We start from the raw sequence: 18,176 nt of genomic DNA on the forward strand, positions 1-18,176 counted from the left end.
ATTTGCTGAGGAAAAATTCTTTGAAATCTGCTTAGGATATAAAAATACCTATATAATCACTTCCAAACAAAAATCCTAAGCCTACCTGGGAGCCATACACCTGCCCTCCCACTGTTCCCTTGTAAATTCATGGAGTGGAAGTTTCAAGGGTAAAGTTAATCAGATAATGGTCAGACTTTACTAATGAAGGATCAACCATGGGAGGGGAGCAGAGAATGGGCCAAGTTTGTGAATATTGAGTCGAGTGATTATGCCCCTGGTCAGTTTGAGGACAAGCTGATCCAAGATGTTTTCATTTACCCAGTCTAAGAAGCAAAGCAAATGTAGAATCTCCAGTCAATAAAGGATAGAGACCAAGGATTAAAGAGCTATTGCTTTTAAAGATATCCTCTATGAAAGTCAGGAATTTATCATGGTCATCTGGAGCCATGAAGGATGATCAATAGCAGGCTATGAATTGAAAATTAGATTTCTGTAAGGCAGAGGCGTAGCTGGCTCAACCAGCACCCTGGGCTGGTCCCTGAACTCCCTGAACTAGTGCCCCCTCAAACTGAAAAAAAGGCAGCTGTGATCGACTGCTCATGGCAGTCTGAGGCACACACCTCCTCCCAGGCACAGGCCCCCTCCCTGCCACAGCTCTTCATTGAGAGAGTAAAAAAAGTCCACTCCAGTCCAATACACTGGCTGTCCAATCCAGCCAGATACACAACCCTGCCTGCACCTACTGTTCAGTAGAAGAGCCAAAAATACCAGAACTGTTACATTTTAGACTGTAACAAGCTGAGTTTTACATTTGTAGCAATCTGCTTGCTACACCTTACCCTAGAAGTTGGCAAGATGCATTCTGTACAGGCATTCAGAAATGTTGGTACAGAAAGAAGAATACAGGAGTGGCACTTCAGGATTACATCCTCTAACACCTTTTACCCAGGGCACATGCCCCCTTTGCCCCAACCTTGATACTCTACTGTTATAAGATGAGCTGTAGTTCAGTACGCTCTCTGCAGAGAGTCTCTGGATATCTGTTTTGAAGGAGTATTGTCTCTGACATAGCTCAACACTCTAGCAGCATTGCTGGTGGGTCTGAAGCTGTGGTAGGCACAAAACACAAGCACAAAAGGGGTTTGTTCTAAGGATTTGATAGAACACATACACGAAAGTATTCCAAGTGCAGAAGTGCCTTGATGTCAGACAGTTTTTTGTTAAGATTCCTGCTGCTCATTACCCCCACCATATTGTCACCCATTTTGGGTTTTTATCAGGTTGAGATGTTCATTAAATGACCTCGGCCTAAAGAAGGCACAATGAGTATGAGTTATGTTTACGAATTTTTTGTATTCCAAGTTTGGCAGGAAAGATTCAACGGCAAGTTAATTCGTCAAAATTCAGGTGACCTGGATTTAGACGCACCAAGCTGATAACCTATCCTGTTTGTATATTTAAGCATTGGTTCAGTGTAATTTATTTTTACTTTTGAAATCTTTCATTAATACAAAGTGTCACTTTAGCATTTTGGGCAATTGCATTTCTTCAGGAAGTGTAAGAAGTGAAGATCAGATGTCATTCTGTTTTGAGATGATTGTTATCCCTTATGCAGTGAAACGTATTTGTTTGCTGAGTGTATTATGTGACAATGCAAGCCAATTAATCTTTTTTTGCAGACTCAAATTAGTACATTTTTTCAGAAACCAGGCATTGAAAGCATGTAACTAAGGGATATATGAGAGAAAACCCCACCTCAACACACATTATTTCATATATTTTGCATTTGCTTACTGGGAGAGCCTGATTTGGGAAAAGCCCCTTTTCAGCAGACGTCCTGGGATCACACCTCTCAGCTGCCCAGATTTTTGCCTTATATTTTTGGTTGGTTCCTCATAACATCAGGGATTTTCTGGCAAATTATTGAAGCTTGAAGTCACTAAGTAATGACAGACATTTGAGTTTCAGACTTCATATCTTTCAGAAAATGCGTCAGTACAAAACCTATTATTCTAATGTCTTTCTGTATTTATAAGAGCAATACTTAAAATCTGTCCCTGACTTTCACCCCCCCCCCCCAATTATGTTTGGCTTTGCACATAATTCTGCTAAGAGGTTGAGAAGTGTGCCTGGGTTTATAAAGTACATATCTTTGAAACAGTATAATTAAAGTGACTTAGCATAGCTATCAACATCATAGTTCAAGAATGAGGGACAAATCCTAAATCTAATGAGGGACTAAGACCCAAATTAAGAACAAATTTTAAATAAAGCTCTTACATACTTAAAAAGTTGCTAGAATAATAGGTTTTGCATTAGCATGCATTTTTGATGTATGTGAAGTCTGAAACTCAAATGCCTGCCTTTATTTAGTGACTGCAATCCCTGCCATTTGTCAGAAAAACACATTTTATTCAGACTAGACCAGAAATATGGACATTCTGCAAAATGTGGGAGAGCTAAGAGCTATGTGAGTCAGAGAAAAGAGTTTACTGACTAGCACTGCCAGTACTAGAAGTTTCAGTGATAAGGTATCAAATAATGTCAGCTTAACTACTTCCTTGCCTTAGAAATCCCTAAAGGTTGCAGAAATAGGAAGCTCACAAATCACAGAAGTCATCATCTTTGCTAATATGAACATAGGAAGCTCACACACTACAAAAGTCATCATTTTTGCTAATATGAACACATAGCAGACTATGCACTGAGACAGAGTGTCTCACATTCTGTGTGGTATGAGGTATGAGGATACAAGCGAAGTACATACCACAATCTGAAGCAAGCATTAAGCTTGCAAAGTGCACATCATCTTAGAGAGCATTACTGTCCTATATACAAATGCTTTAAATTATGCCACAGGACTATGAAGAGGTCAAGGTTAGAACTCTGTACACGTTAGTACTGAAATCCCCTTGTGTCGGCAACCTTTGCAGAATCATAAAAGGGAAGATAGGAAGTATCTGTGCATCTTCAGACCTTCACAAGTAAACAGTGGCTCACAGAAGTTAGTTGCTCTCACTCATCTCAGGAATAGCATTGTTCATTTCTTTCTGCAAGAGTATAACTCATACTTTGAGGTAAATGAGTGCTGGGAGTGAGAAAACAAATATTTTTGATTGAGATGGCTTAATTAGGGCCAGGTGGGCCTGACTTAACTGGAAATATACTGGAGAATAAACGGGTCTATATTGGATGATCAAACTTTCAAAAGTTCGACTGTCATATGGTCGACACCATATGATCGAATTTTTGAAAGTTTGAACATTTTAACGGAGATCTCTGTACAGAATGGAATGGGAAGATTTCCCTTTTCTGCACTGTAGTGCGATCTCATAGTTGGTACATTTAAAGAGCGGGGGTGTGGGGGGTGCAGGGGGGCTTGCCACCCTGCTTAAAATGTTCAGGTAGGTTATTTGTGTAATTTTTTTTTTATTAGATTTTCAAACTTTTAAAAGTGAGATCATATGGTGTCGACCATACAGCAGTCAAACTTTTGAAAGTTCGATTATCTAATATAGACCCAAATAAACCACCTGCTTAGATCACTATGTATATTTCTTGCATAAAATGTATTCCAGCACACAGGACTATATGCAATGTTCAAGGTCTTAGCTTAAGATCACTGCCATTTCCTTAGATAGTGTCCTGAAACATGAGCTGTGTCCCCACATGTACCATTAACTGATGATGAAGGATTACAGCCTAGTACCAATATCTCAAGCACATATGGAAATAATTCACATGCCTCCTTTCCCTAAGTCAGTTATTCATAAGGCAATGTTAGCTAATAACACTGACTCCTGGCACTGTGAACAAAGACAGTACTGTCCATGAAAGGTTTATACTACATCATCTGCATGAACTTATTGGTGAGAACATTATCTTGCTTCATGTAACCAAATTATCTTCGTTATTTACAACAGGTGCAATATACTTAAAGATGCATCATCTACTCCACAGGTGCAAACAGAAATACTCAACCGAGGAAAGACATCCAAATAATGGAAAACACCAAATATAAAGCCAGATGTAAGTACAAGCATTTTCATGCATGGGTGGCTCAGTGGTAGGGCAAGATGGAGCCAGTTTTTGTTTCAACCCCCCACACACTTGCACCTAACCACTTTATTGTTAAGAATTTCTGCATATTTTTTTTATGATTTTTCTTGGTGAATGCTTTCGGAGGAACATTATCACTGTATGATTAAATAAAATGGACTCTTTTACTTCCTTCATTTATATTTATGAAATATTGCTATAAAATACTGTTGGTTCCTAATTCATATTATTACCATAAGCATGCAATGGCATTGCATCTGGAGAAAAATACAGTACAGCTGTAAAAATGTACTTTATATATTTCCTATAATTTGTAGAAGTTTGTTTCATCCAGTGACATATGAAAATAAGTTTTCTTTTATCTCTGGACTTCTTTGCTCAAATGATATCAGTAAGAATAGATGAGTCTGCTTACTTGTTTATATGCATAGGTTATAAGTGAAATGTGCATGTAATAAGAACCAGAAACAAAAATTAACAAAAGCTGCAGATTTAATACTAGCAAGTCACATTTAACTGTTGCTGCATTTATTATTGCATTTTGTTGTTTTGTTTTTTCTTGTCACTGACAAAAATAAATGGCTTTGGAGAAAGACAATGCTGTGATTATATGTGAAATTCAGTGACCTGAAGCATCTAGAAATTGTAGTCATTTGTTACCTACTTTCTTTATCATCACTTCTGTACAAAGGTGGGGAGAGCAGATAGGACAGCAGTAAGAATGTTCTGGTACTTGGTGTAGTAGTGTTAGATATTTATGTCAAAAACCGTATATGCCATGGCAATTTCATGCTTTTTTGCATATTTAGACTCAGTTTTGATTTAGCCACTAACCTAGTTTTGTTCAGATAGGTTTTTAGTACTTTATAAATATCTGTCTGCTTTTAAACATATTTTATTGTATCATCCATTGTTTCGGCTGCATCTCAGTGCAAATAGCAGTCTCTTGTTAGCATAACTATTTTTGCAAAAAATATAATTTAGGAAATCAGTAGTAGGCTTGTAAACTAATAATGCTTTACTGTTTCAGTTATGTTGTTAACTTTACAGCAGAGCAGCAGAGTAGTAGATCTAAACAAAACTTAACCTTCCATTTAGTGTGTAGTAAAGGCTTCAGTTGTGTTGCAGTATCATTTGTTAAAGGGTGTTTACTGTGTCCTTTTTAAGTTTTCCTGTTTAAAAAAAAATTCCCCAATTTGAATGATTCTTTTGAGGTTTGCTTTGTTTTTTTCGGGCATTTTGTCATGTTTCTAAACTAATTATAATTAATAAAAAGATGCAAGGGTAGCACAACTGTTCAAAGGTTACTTTTGCTGTTTCACATGGCTTGGTTCTCTAGTTCATTCCCTGATGGCGTTTCTTCTTTGTGGAGTCTTCCTGTCCACCCTGTCTCCTTGTGAGTTTTCGCTGGATGATTTTTTTCATCCCATATTCCAAAGACATACACAGCAGCAAGTGATCATCATATTAGAAAAACGGACCTAACCAAACTGCAGTGCCACACATTTAATAGTAATAAATAAATGTTAAAATTAAAATCAGAGACTGAGTGCATTTTGTCTTTCAATGCAAAGATTTCATCAGAGTGATAATTCAACCATAATAGGGGACTATCAGTACTAAAATCTTACTCAATCAAGACTAAAGATTTGTGTGTCTGTGTGTGTGTGTGTGTGTGTGTGTGTGTGTGTGTGTGTGTGTGTGTGTGTGTGTGTGAGTCTGAGTGAGTGGGCGCATCCTGTGATGAACTAAGATGCTACCCTATAGTGCTTCTCTGTTTTGCGTCTGCTGAGTGCCAGTATAGGCTCTAACACCCAGTGACCATAAATAAGATAAAGTAGGTATTGAAAAATGAATAAGTACAGCATATTTGGGGATAAAATAGGTATCAGAAAATGATAGAATGCATCATTGTTTGTTTTTTTAGATTACAGTATGAATTTTCCAAGGATCCTTTAAGCCCAAACTTTGGTAAATACCACCCCATTCCTATAGCCAGACTCCTTGATAGTACCACTTAATGTACCTGCAGAAGGTTCACTGGACTGGAAGCCCAATGAAACTAATTATTCTTACTTTTTTCTCTCTTTAGGCATCCATTGTGTTTGCATTTCAGCAGCTAAGAAGGAAAATGTGGTGCTAAATCCTTATTGATTTATAGGTTCATATTAAGGTTATTGCTGAAAGGACATTGAAAGGTTTAGACGGGACACTCCTTGGAACTGAAAATATATTCTAGTTACCCCTGGTAAGAAGATTATTTCCTCATGCCCCAGGCATGAATTTATGATCTGTCATCCAACTGTCAGGTCCCTGAGAGCAGATATGGTTGTAGCTCTCATCATTTCATCATTTTATTTCCAAAATGTGGAACACTGTCTCTCATGATATGGAGCAAATGGGCAAAATGTGGAACACTTACTGACAGCTAACTAACAACAGCAACTTAGAAGCTCACAGAATGGTTAAAATATGTTACATTATACTTACAAAACTTCTTTAGATGATTTAATATGATTTAGTAGCATTTACCGTGTGTATCATTTAAAAAAAATCCTAGCACTAATGTGTGGCAGAGCCTTTTATTGTGGAACATGGACTTTTTAAGACTCAGTATAGGTTCATAGGTTCATAGATTAGTACTAGGCTAACTGCCCTTGCGAGCCATTTTAAGCCTAGCCAATTATCCCTTGTGAGACTCCAACCCTGCACCTTGTGTTTGTAAGGCAAACACCTTAACCATTAGGCCACCCTCCCAACCCTATGAGGAACATTCCTCATCATGAGGAACACTGGAGAGATATGGATAGGGTGTTATACTGTTTGATGTGCACGGGTAGTTTATTCCAGAGGTAGAGAATGTGCTGAGTTACGAATCTGTCATACCAGATATGGTGTCTAGCACAAAAGATAAATAGATCATTGACTCTGTGAAGATAGAGAAGATTCAAAAGGTATGGTCCTTTTAGTGCTTGTAAGCTAAACAGATATCACCCCTTTTTGGTCAGAAATCATTTGGGGTCTTTCAACCTGGTCAAGATGTTTTAAAAGGTACCTTCCAAAAGGGGCACTGTATTTATGAATAGGTCTGATAAGGAAAGAGTATAGAGTAACCAAGACTGTATGGGATCATGGGATCTAGAGGAGATATTCCTGCAGATCAGCTCACTAAGGTAGAAGTATTTCTTAACCAGAACCAAAATATGGTAATCAAAAGTTCAGTTGCTATCAACATTTGTACCCAAGTCCCTGATAACAGTATCTATTTTGAGAGGGGTATCAGCAATGTGGTAACAGGAATGCATGTATCATTCCCAAAGGTAACTATATTGCATTTCTTGATATCTAAGGTGAGCCTGTAACTGACTTACCAGACATTGAGGTGGTTTAGGTCCTGTTAGAGTATCTAAGTGTCCAGGGGGTACTTGACAATTGCTTTCTGTCAAGAGACATCTGTAAACTTAGTTAGCCATTGTACAGTGACATAATGGCAATACATACATGCATACACACACAGCTACAAAACATATACACTATATCTCAAGTAAGTAATATATTTATACAGAGGGAGAAACAGAGAGGCATAGGTGTATATTATATATCACCTATAATTATCAGTGGTTTTGTTCCTCTGTTACTTATAAAATAAGTTTTCTTTTATCTGTGCAGTTTTTTACTAACTCATCACTAATTAAATTAGTCATTAGGATAGCCAGACATATGCAGTTTACATCATGGAGTACATATTAGCTGAAAAGGGTCTTTGGACTAGTTTAGTTATCTGGTTAACAAATGTAAAATAAATACATACAATGTCACAATGCATTTCTAAAGTGCAAAATAAGATTACTTACATTTCACTGTAACAGAAACTGAGATAGAAGCCAACTTTAAATATAGTAGGCCAGGAGCACAGGACATAATCTGGACCATTTTGTTGGGGCCCCTCCTTTGACTCCCCCCCAATCTATCACCCCAACCCCCTCCACTTGATAATTTCTTGTAATTAAGACTATTTCAGATTAGGTATTAGAAATATATCATTCACTTGGGTAGGAAATAGCTACATGCCTCCCGTTTGTCTCCCCTTATGCTTTTTTCTCTTTTGTCTCCCTCCTTTCCCTTCTTCCCCTCATTTGACTCATGTCTTACTCTCCTTTCCTATCTCATGCCCAGTAATTGTACATGCGATAAACATGTTATTCATTGCATATTGTATTCTCTATAGAAGCGTTATATAATATGATGTTATAACAGTGCGCAGGTGCTCTTATTATCTATTTTAGTAGTTAAATTCTTATATTACATCTACTAGTAATGTTGGTCATGCATGATACCCAGGTTAAGGAGAGCTAGGTGGTACTACTGGATTTTGTGGACATGTTTACTAGTACTCTAGACTGCACCCAGCTGATGAAGCATCATGTAGACCAGGGCCTCAGTAGTCCATCAAACATTCCCCTTAAAGCGTGTCAGAGGCAAATTATACCCTTCTGCATGATAGCTCTTACATTACAACTTCTGTATTGATATTGATTAAAATTTGTTTTTGTTGCTTAGAGTCAGGAAATAGTCTAAGTGGGTCAGTGCTCTCCATATGTTAACAAGCTTTCAATAGATAAATAAAATAATAAAATAAAATTAATAAAATATCTTTTTAAGTTAAGTACTCCACACTCCAATGTCTTTGGGAGGTGATGCAGACAGCACCAAACAGACCACATTACTAAGATGCAGGCTCGTTTTGAAACATGAAACCTGATAAAATCTTCTGAATTGTTACAGTCCCCAGCACTCGGCTTCCGTGTCCAGTGTCCTTAGATGCTAGGAAGTACTAAATAAGTAAGACAGTGGGGCTGCACTTAATGGTTGTAGGAGGCTTGGAGGCCCTAAAAGAGCATGAACATTTCTAGCCTCCATTATGTATTCTCATTTCATATTGCCATTTTCTTCTTTTTCGGGATTCCAATCATCAGCTACACTTGCTCTGAATAGTTAAGAGATCCTTACCAAATTAATTCTTATACCTTGTTACAGTTAATGTGTTTCCACAAAAATACCCAAATCTGATGAACTTCCTCAGAATGCTCAACAATTTGTTTGTGTCTTTCGGCTTTTCCCGGTTAGAGGTCGCCACAGAGGAACTCCGGTCCGCTAATGATTGGCAGTAGATTTTTACGTGCTGGCTTGCCGGGCCTAACGCACAACCTTCAATGAAGGAATGCCCATTCACTCATGTCGCCACACAGAAGACGCGCTAACTGAGAATCGAATGGGAAACATCTAACTGTGAGGCGACAACGCCACCGCAGTCCCAGTACACTAAACGTTGTAAAAAAGTTAAATATGAAAAAGGGAAATAGACACTAGAATACCAACAATGGTATGTATAAGTGATACACTAAGTGTAAGAAAAATATAAGAACAAATGCTCAACAATAATAACTAATAATCTCAAGTCTGACCTTAGAAATACCATTGTTTACACCCCACCCCTCTTCTAACAGTTTTGGAAAGTTTATTTTTATTTAATTATTTCTTAAACAGCGTAAGTGAACTAATACTTGTAGATCTTTTCCTGCCATATCCCTGGTCATAAGGACAACAGTAAGGATTACATGCAGTGATAATTTAGAGTAGTCAGTAAGCATCATGCTTTGGCAGGTGGGAGGAAATCCGAATGACTTAACAAAACCCACATGGATTCAGGTGGAACATGCACATCTGCACAGTTTGTTCAGTTTCCTATAATACACCTCTTTTCAAAACTCACTGCAGTCTAGTCTAACCATTTTCTAGCTTTGAGTTTCTGCTTGCCACCTATTCTCTATGCTCATATAAAACTGTGATTCCCCTGCAACACATTTATGAATCAAACTGTTTTTGTTACTGGTTTTCTACTTTCCAACAAGTGAATCATTTTCTTCTACAAAAGTGAATCATTTCACAAGCTGTAGTGATGAGAAGTTACATCACATCACAGTATCATGTGTGTGTGTGTGTGTGTGTGTGTGCATGTGTGTGGGTGTAGATGTATATAGGTTCATAGGTTAGTACTAGGCTAACTGCCCTTATGGGCCATTTTTAAGGCTAGCCAATTACCCCATGTCAGAATCACACCCTGCACCTTGTGTTTCTAAGGTAAGCACCTTACCCATTACGCCAACCTCCCAACTAGGTCCCCTTTAAATGGTCGACTTTTTATAAAGTCGACTTTCATATGGCCGAGACCATATGATCGACTTTCGAAAAGCCAACCATGGGGAACCGCTATCTCCGTACAGTGCAGAATGGGAAAATTTCCTTCTTCCACACTGGAGTGCGATCTCGGAGTTGGCATATTTAAGTTACGGGGGTGGGGGGGTGCAGGGCGGCTTGCCCCCCCCCCCCCGTTAACAGTTGAAAGGTAAGTTTGTTGTGTGTTTTCTGTTTATTTTACATGGTCGGCTTTTCAAAAGTTGGTCATATGGTCTCGGCCATATGAAAGTCGACCATATATATATATATATATTTTTTTTTTTTTGTGTTTGTTTTTATGCTGAGACTGACTGTTCCTCCTTTTTTCCTAGTATTTGTGTTCATTAGCAACCAGTCATAACCCCCATGTCAGCAGCAGAAACAAGAGTACCTCTGTATCATTTTTATAGCATAGAAGAACCCTTTTGAGCAATCAACAACAGCTACTGAGTACTATGTGTGCATGACAGGCTAACACTGTGAGCCTGTAAGAAGTGTTAAGCTGTGGTTACAAATAATACTGGGCAAGCCCTTAGTGTAAAGCATTACCAGAATGCCATCTGCTCCACTAACAAGTATTTTAACTACTACAATAACAAAACCACCATTAGAAAAATGCCAAGCACTTTGCTGTAGTGTCTCAGGCAAATCTCTGAGCCACGTTAGACACAATGGCTTTGTCTTAGCCTATTGTGGAGCCCTATTTTGCCAAATCTGTCCAACTGGCATAAGGTTGGCCCTTTCTGTCCTAAACTCCAGTGATATTCCACCATTAAGTTTTTAGTGCTGCTCTCAAATCTTTATAAATCCTGTGAATTACCCTAGGAGACTCCCTAGGAAATTCCAACCTATACATTAACTCCCTTAAGTAGCTCCAATGTACTCTATCAAAAGCTTTCTCTCTCTTTCATAGCCTCAGTTTGTATCATAATTGTCTTTAATATATATTGTTGAATATTTATTTCCTCTTTATAAAGTATGACTTGTCCTAGTCAACAACCCTTGGTAAGACTTTGGCTAGCGTGTCCACCAGTATGACCACAAGTTCCTTATACTCATGATTAAGTGTAAGATCGGGGAGTATGAGCTTGGATTAACTGTATTGTTCCCTTCATTTAATATTATGGATAGTACTGCTTTCTTCCATGAATCTGGTATAACCTTCCTGTGCAATATCTCATTGAATACCTGACTTCAAATATCTGTAACCATTGTTTTACTTTCCTTCCATACTTCCACTGGGATACCACTGAAAACTTTGCTCAACAATTGCCTCCTCACCTGTTCCTCTTATCTCCTGCATTGTAGTTGGGCTCATCAGTAACTGTTCCTCTTCTTCCATCATCTAACTAATAGCAACCCCTCAAAGAAAGCCTCCAGTCTTATGAACCAACCTGTTGATTCCCTCTGTTTTGCATACAGTTCCCTATAGTAATCACAAAATATTCTCATTATCCCCCTGGTTCCCAACATAGTTTCCCTGCTCATGTGTTCCTCAATATTACTATACTTTCTCCACTTTCCTTCTTCAGTTTACCTGCTGAAACTTTTTATATCTTTGGAATGTTCTTGATATATTATAACATTAGGGCTACCTTCTTTCAATAGATTCTTCTAAATATTTATTCCACCTATTTTCAACTCTTTTCATCTTCCATCTCCTGCCTCAGCATTCCTAGATTTCTCTCTTGTGATTCCTTCATTCTCCCTAACTTAATCCTAATGACTCTCCTCTCTTCATCCCTATCCTTTCTTTCTCTAACGTATTTTGTATTTTTGCCTTAGCAATTTCCCAGTGCAGAATTATTTTGCGCCCCTCCTTCTGTTGCTCTCTAATCGTTTCACATAGCCATTGCCTTACCCTTTCCTTTTTCTCTTCATTCTTTAAGTGGACTATGCAAAATATCCAGTACTTTCCACCCTCACTCTGTATTTGGAACCTGTAGGTCAACCTGGACTCAGGAGTGATCTGATAGGGTCCTTGGATGCATTGCCATTTCCATTACCAAATACTCATACTCCCTAGAAATATAAGCCGTATTTAGTCTTGCCCATTTTCCATGCTGAACTCTATGGTGTGTAAGCCCCTTTTGGCATGCCTTAATATTTCCTACATCTATTAGATCAAATATTTTAAGGTACTTCTTAACATTTTCCCCCTCTGATGTAATTTTTTTTAAATTCTTGGCTTCCACTAACATCCCCCACACTTTATGAAAAGGTTCTAATCCCCTGCCAGCAGCAAAACCCCTTGATGAAACCATATTATTTCCAGTATTATTCTCCTTAACTCCATTTTTTATTTTAGGTGGTAGGTATATGCTACCCAGTGTCATTCTGTTGCCCCACCAATTCCCCTTTACTAGCACATATCATCCTTGCTCATCTATGTTTTTCTCTTTGACACAATTGAATATTACTCTCCTTATTAATATCATCATTACTGTTGTCCTACCTCCTCGTAGCACCACATGGAACCCCTCTATTAAGCACATCTTTATCAGTTCACTTTTCTTTAAATATGATCTCTGCAGCATTGTGTGTCCCACCTCATTTTTACTAATCTTCTTCTTCTTCTTTCGGCTTTTTCCCAGTTAGGGGTCGCCACAGCGGATCACATGTCTGCTCGTGATTGGCAGTGGAGTTTTACAGTGTCGAGTTGCCAGCCCGGCGCCCAACCTTCCACAGAAGGCACACACACGCATGCATTCATACCTAGGGCCAATTTAGAGTGTCCAATCCATCTTCTGACTTTTATGCTTCTCAGTGAGGCTGCTTATATTCCAAGATAATATTCTTAGTGCTATCCTATCCTAGGTGAAGTCTTTTCCTTCCCTCTCTTGTATGGTAGTTTGAAGCTCCTCTTCTATTTTTTTTTTTTTTTTTACTTCCAATTCATTTTACTGATTGACTCACTTCCTGTTTCTATTTTGCAGTGATAAGTTAAGGTTTTGAACAAAACAAACAAAAACTAGTTTCAAAACTATAAACACTTGTCTCCTTTTTTCCTAACCCAATTTCTCTTCCTCAGTTTTATCAAGTTTCTACTCTTTTTAGGTGCTTTGCTCATCTTTTTCTCTCATACCACACTATTGTCCTTCCCCTTCCCCACCTTCAATTCAGCTTAGCCTCTTCCACTAATGGCCACCAGTGATGTGTACTGTATTGCAAGCCTCTTCCTGTTGCTTGTTATTCACCTCTTCACTAAACTATCCCTGAGGCTTTATTTCTTCCAGTTTTCAATATTCCCATATTATCCGTTTGTGTCTACTCTGAGGTGCAATATTGTTTTACCTTCTCTGTAATCGTATCTCCCTGTACCACGTTGCAACGCTGTAATTCTGTCTCTTTTAGTCTCTGTTCCCTCCTGAGCTTATTCCTCTCATTCATATTCATTACTTGCCCTAGCTTTACACCAGTCGCTTCTCGTTTTCCTCCCAATCTACCATCCAACAAGCATTACCCTTTCCTCTATTCCTTCTCTGTGTTAAATTCAGTATGGAGGCTGTTAGTGGCAGTCTTCCCTGAGCATTCAGTTTTCTTAGTCAACATTTAGATTCTCCCAATATTACCTCTTAGTAATGTTTTGCAGATACCACAATTTACATTTAAACAAGAAATATTTTTTTTGCATAAAAACAATGAAACAGATTTCATTCTTACCTCCCACGTCCAGACCTTATTCCAAAATGCAGCTTGAGATAATTCAGTTTTACATTTTCTTTTGCAACCACATAAAACATGCAATTTTCTAATTTTATTTCACATAGGTCTTTTCTGTTCATAATTCTAAACATCACTCATTCCACATCTCAGTCTTTTTCTTGTTGCTGCATCTCACCTTCCTCTGACTTCTACTCATTGTTCCAAGTCTCACTCACTCTTTTGGTATTTCTGTCCATATATTTAATCTTATCCTGCACCTTTTCCCTGAAGATCAGGAAGGGCTTAATGTGCAATCTGTCATATGAAGCTAACTCTTTTTGTTGTTTTTGCTCTCCAGATCTGCTTTCTTTCCTTTCTTCTGTTCTCCTTGCTGAAGCATCTTCCTAAACCTTTCCAGTTCATGGCTACTTCAGGATCCAAAAATGTTTTAGTGTCCATCAGAAATAAGACTTAAAAAATGACTGGATAGAGCAACTTAAATTTTACATTCAGGCTCATGCAAAGTTTAAAATGTAGAATGAATCTGTTCATTTTTGCTGTTGTCCTCAACAAGTAGTGCTGGTCAGCAAACACTTTTTGTTGCTTCCCTTCCCTCCACAATGCAGTTACTTGACTGTCTGCCATAAATGACTCAGCAGTTGAAAAATTTAACTGAATGGTTTGCATGGGTCTTGGAAACTTCATTGGTAGTCTCAACCCAGTGTGGTTTGTCCAAAAGTATATCTCCTTTGGGGATATTTGTTTATGTACTCAGGTTATCTATTATAACCCCTCCCCCAGCAAGCTTTTCCTTCTACCTCTTCTGGTATATGTATATTTTCTCTTCTTTCCTCTGTCTTCTATTTCTATTCATTTTTCTCTGATCTCTTCTTGTGCCACTTTCATCTCTGCTAATCTCACATTCTATTTTCCCTTTATTTTCAGAAGAGCTCCTACTTCATTGTTTTCCATTTTTTTCACATACTTTAGTATGATCTTGTTTGTCTTCATCACTTCAGCATGCACTTTATTCGGTTTTCACACAGCTGTGCCATTTCTTGCACCTCTTCTTGCCCAGAACATTGCACCCACGCTCCATTTTCTGCTGGTGAGATACTGTATTCTTCAATTTCTCCCCTCAAAATATTCTTACTTCCTTTTCTTTTATTTCTCACTATCCAATTTACACCAAGTATCCTCTCCTGCTTTCTCCACAAATCTGCTACTTTCAGCCAATTTCTACCCTCTTCACAGATTTACTCAGGGAGAGGAGTAAATGAAAATTGCTTTCTAGCTCTTTGCCATTCTCTCAGCTGTGCTTAAAGAATTACATTTCCAAACAGTTTGGGGTTTTGTAGCTTCTGATAAACTAGAAGTGGAAAAAATTAATTTGCAGTATAAAAGCAAAAAATACATATGCTTAAAAGCAATCACACTGTTAAAGAGACATTTCAGATACAGTGCACTTTCATAGTAATGATATTCTGTGCATTTTTAATTACAGGCTTAGGATGCGATGAGAATATCACCTAAAAATAAAAACTGATGCAGTATCAGTGATATTTGATCCCAGCAAAGTATCCAAAACACTCAGAAATAGAGCTGAATGAGGACAAAAGCATATGGAATCCTTAGGTATTTTAAGAAACAATTAGCCAACAAAGTAGGTTAATAGAATGTTCAGGGTTGTACAAAAATGTTTTGCATTTGTAGTGATCTACAAGATCTGAAGAGACTGGTTAAAATAGAGCATTACCAATTGCTTACTGTTGAAAAAGTGGTCTCAGTTATGTCAAATGGTAAGTTGTTTTCAGTAGTAGATGCAAGGCAGGGTTTCCAGTAGAATGTTAGAGTAACAAAACTCCAAACTGTGTATGTTTAATACATCTCTTGAAAGATATAGATTACTTAGAACTGCATTTTGGTATTCTGTCAGTAACTGAAGTGTTCTAAAGAGCTGGTGCTCATGTAATTTAAGACTTGAATATGAGGTAAACATAACTGATAATGTATTAATGTGGTGTTAAAGACAATAACTGTGTGAAAACCCCACTACAGATGCTAAATAGATTAAGACAGCATAATTTCAACCTAAGCAGGAGCATATGTAAAACAGGAATGACAAGTCTGCGAAGTGTGTCATTTTCTAATGTCAGAGGGTCTAAACCTAAACAAAAAAAACCCTCCAAGTTATTGTGCAAAGGCCAGATATATAAACAGGTGTTTCAGTCTTATTTTTCTTTAAAAAATTTAAAGGAAGAAGTAAGTTGCATCCATGGCAAAACTCATTTCACTCTTTTCCCATCAATCGTACAGCACTCAGCAAAAGTGCATTGATGGGTCAACAGTAACCACAGAGACTGATTTACAAAGCTGCCAAAATAATATTTTACCACTAACCAAAATGCTTCAGAGGACACGAGTCACATCTGAGAATTGTAAAGTACAAAGAAAAAAAGTGATATAATGTTTTGGCCCATAATATGTATTGAAATTAAACAAGCAGTGCAGAGCTATGCCATCTGTATTGCATACCATAAAACAGTCCAAAGGAAGAGATGCTAGCATGTCTTATTCCAAATTGCCCATGGAGCAGAATAGGTATTGATTATGATAGATTACAAAGCCATGCATCTCATATGCGTGAATTATTATGCCAAGTTCCATGTAATAATCAAACTTGACAGACATACTCAAGTGCAAGAGTGATTAATGCATTAAAGTCTATATTATTGGGACAAGGCCTGGTTTTCTCAAATTGCATAGTTGTTAGCACTGGACTGTATCTATATTAGAAGAGTCAAGCAGATAATGTCCAGTCCATAGTATCAACAGTCCAACGGCATGAGGAAAAAATATCCCAATAGTGTAGAATTTCATAAAAAAAACTGCAGAAAAAGTCATGAGAATGCTCATCTCACAATTTTGAAGATATGAGAATACTCTCTTCATCTAAACTGTTGACAGGCAGAATCAATGTGTAAAGAAGTTTTGTTTTGATATGAACAGACCATGGCATGTTTAGTACAATATTAAGGTTCATTTTAAAAGATCAGTTTAACATAATGATACTGCCTCACAAATGTATAGTATAGATTTATAGCTCCTAGCCTTAAAATAGAGGTATGCTAGAAATGTGGGTATATAGCTTAGAGATTTTTGTATCATGTGGTAGACTGAAGTTATAGAAAATCAGCTGGAATATAGACCTCACAGAGATTAGACCACATTTTTTCTCTGTTTGTTATTTAGTAAGTTTACTGATATGCTGGTATGGTAATATGTGTGTGTGCATGCGCAGCACATCAGCATAGTCTCCTTTTTGAGGAACAATGGCTGTGTTTTATTTGCTGGTTGTTGCTGGGTCATCTGTAAATATCTGTAGTGCAGTCACTTAAGAGTTTGCCAGATATTGTGATCTGGTGATTGTTATATTCCATGTATGTGAAGTGGTTGTCTACTTGGATAGTCTCCCATCTTGTCTGTTTACCTTCCCCAGGAGTACTAGTCATCCTGGTAGTTACCACTCCAAGTCACTTGACTGTATACTGCACTGGATTCATGTAGTCTGCCTCATTTGCATGTTACAGACCTTTATCATTCACTGTGGTGCACAGCTGCATATAGTTTGTTACTTCCTTGATTTCATCTTTCCCTCTCTCCTGCTGCATTTCTGCATCATGCCAGGGCTTTTGTATAGTATAGGTTTTCCCATGCACTGGCCCTCTCTACAGAGTACTTTATATGTGAATTCTGTACATAAATCACTACAAGTGCTATGGATTATGATATTCAGCTTCTCTTATTTCTTTTGCTTTACAAAGCATTGTACTGCATGAGACATTTATATGCTTATGTCAACGTATAGCTCTGGCTATGAAATTTATTGCTAGTATTTTTTTCATATTGGATAATCCCACATGGAAGCCATGCAAGTAATCAGTGACCATTTCTCTAATGGATAATATTGTTTATAAACATTGCTGAAAACTGCTAGAACCACTTCCAGTGATTATTCACTTTCGTTTTTATCCCACTGTTGTGTGACCATGGAGTTCAAATGTATGTCAGGGAGATATAGGTGTTTCCCTTCATGTGAGGATGCAGGGGTGCCAAAAAACATATTTTGTGATTTTATGACAACAGTTTTCAGTGATACATATTCTGATGTCCACCACTGCTACAAATATGTGATGGTCACTAATATGAGTTGTCCCCATGCTGGGCCAGTAATCAAGGAGCCTGAATCCTGA

At 37.7% G+C, this 18,176-nt stretch overlaps 1 protein-coding gene across 1 annotated transcript in view; it reads left to right on the top strand.

The window, feature by feature from the left end:
- Positions 1–3,940: 3,940 nt before the first annotated feature.
- The window catches only part of LOC122808481 (myb-like protein X), a 42,390-nt gene continuing 28,154 nt past the window's right edge, over positions 3,941–18,176 (top strand). Inside the window, exon 1 of the mRNA XM_044079438.1 lies at positions 3,941–4,011. Within this exon, the coding sequence (XP_043935373.1) occupies positions 3,984–4,011 (28 nt within the window). The 5' untranslated portion in view covers positions 3,941–3,983. The remainder of the gene's footprint in view (positions 4,012–18,176) is intronic.

Source organism: Protopterus annectens, chromosome 8.part0, assembly GCF_019279795.1.
Source record: "Protopterus annectens isolate FY-2018-M chromosome 8.part0, PAN1.0, whole genome shotgun sequence".
Taxonomy (NCBI): Eukaryota; Metazoa; Chordata; order Ceratodontiformes; family Protopteridae; genus Protopterus; species Protopterus annectens.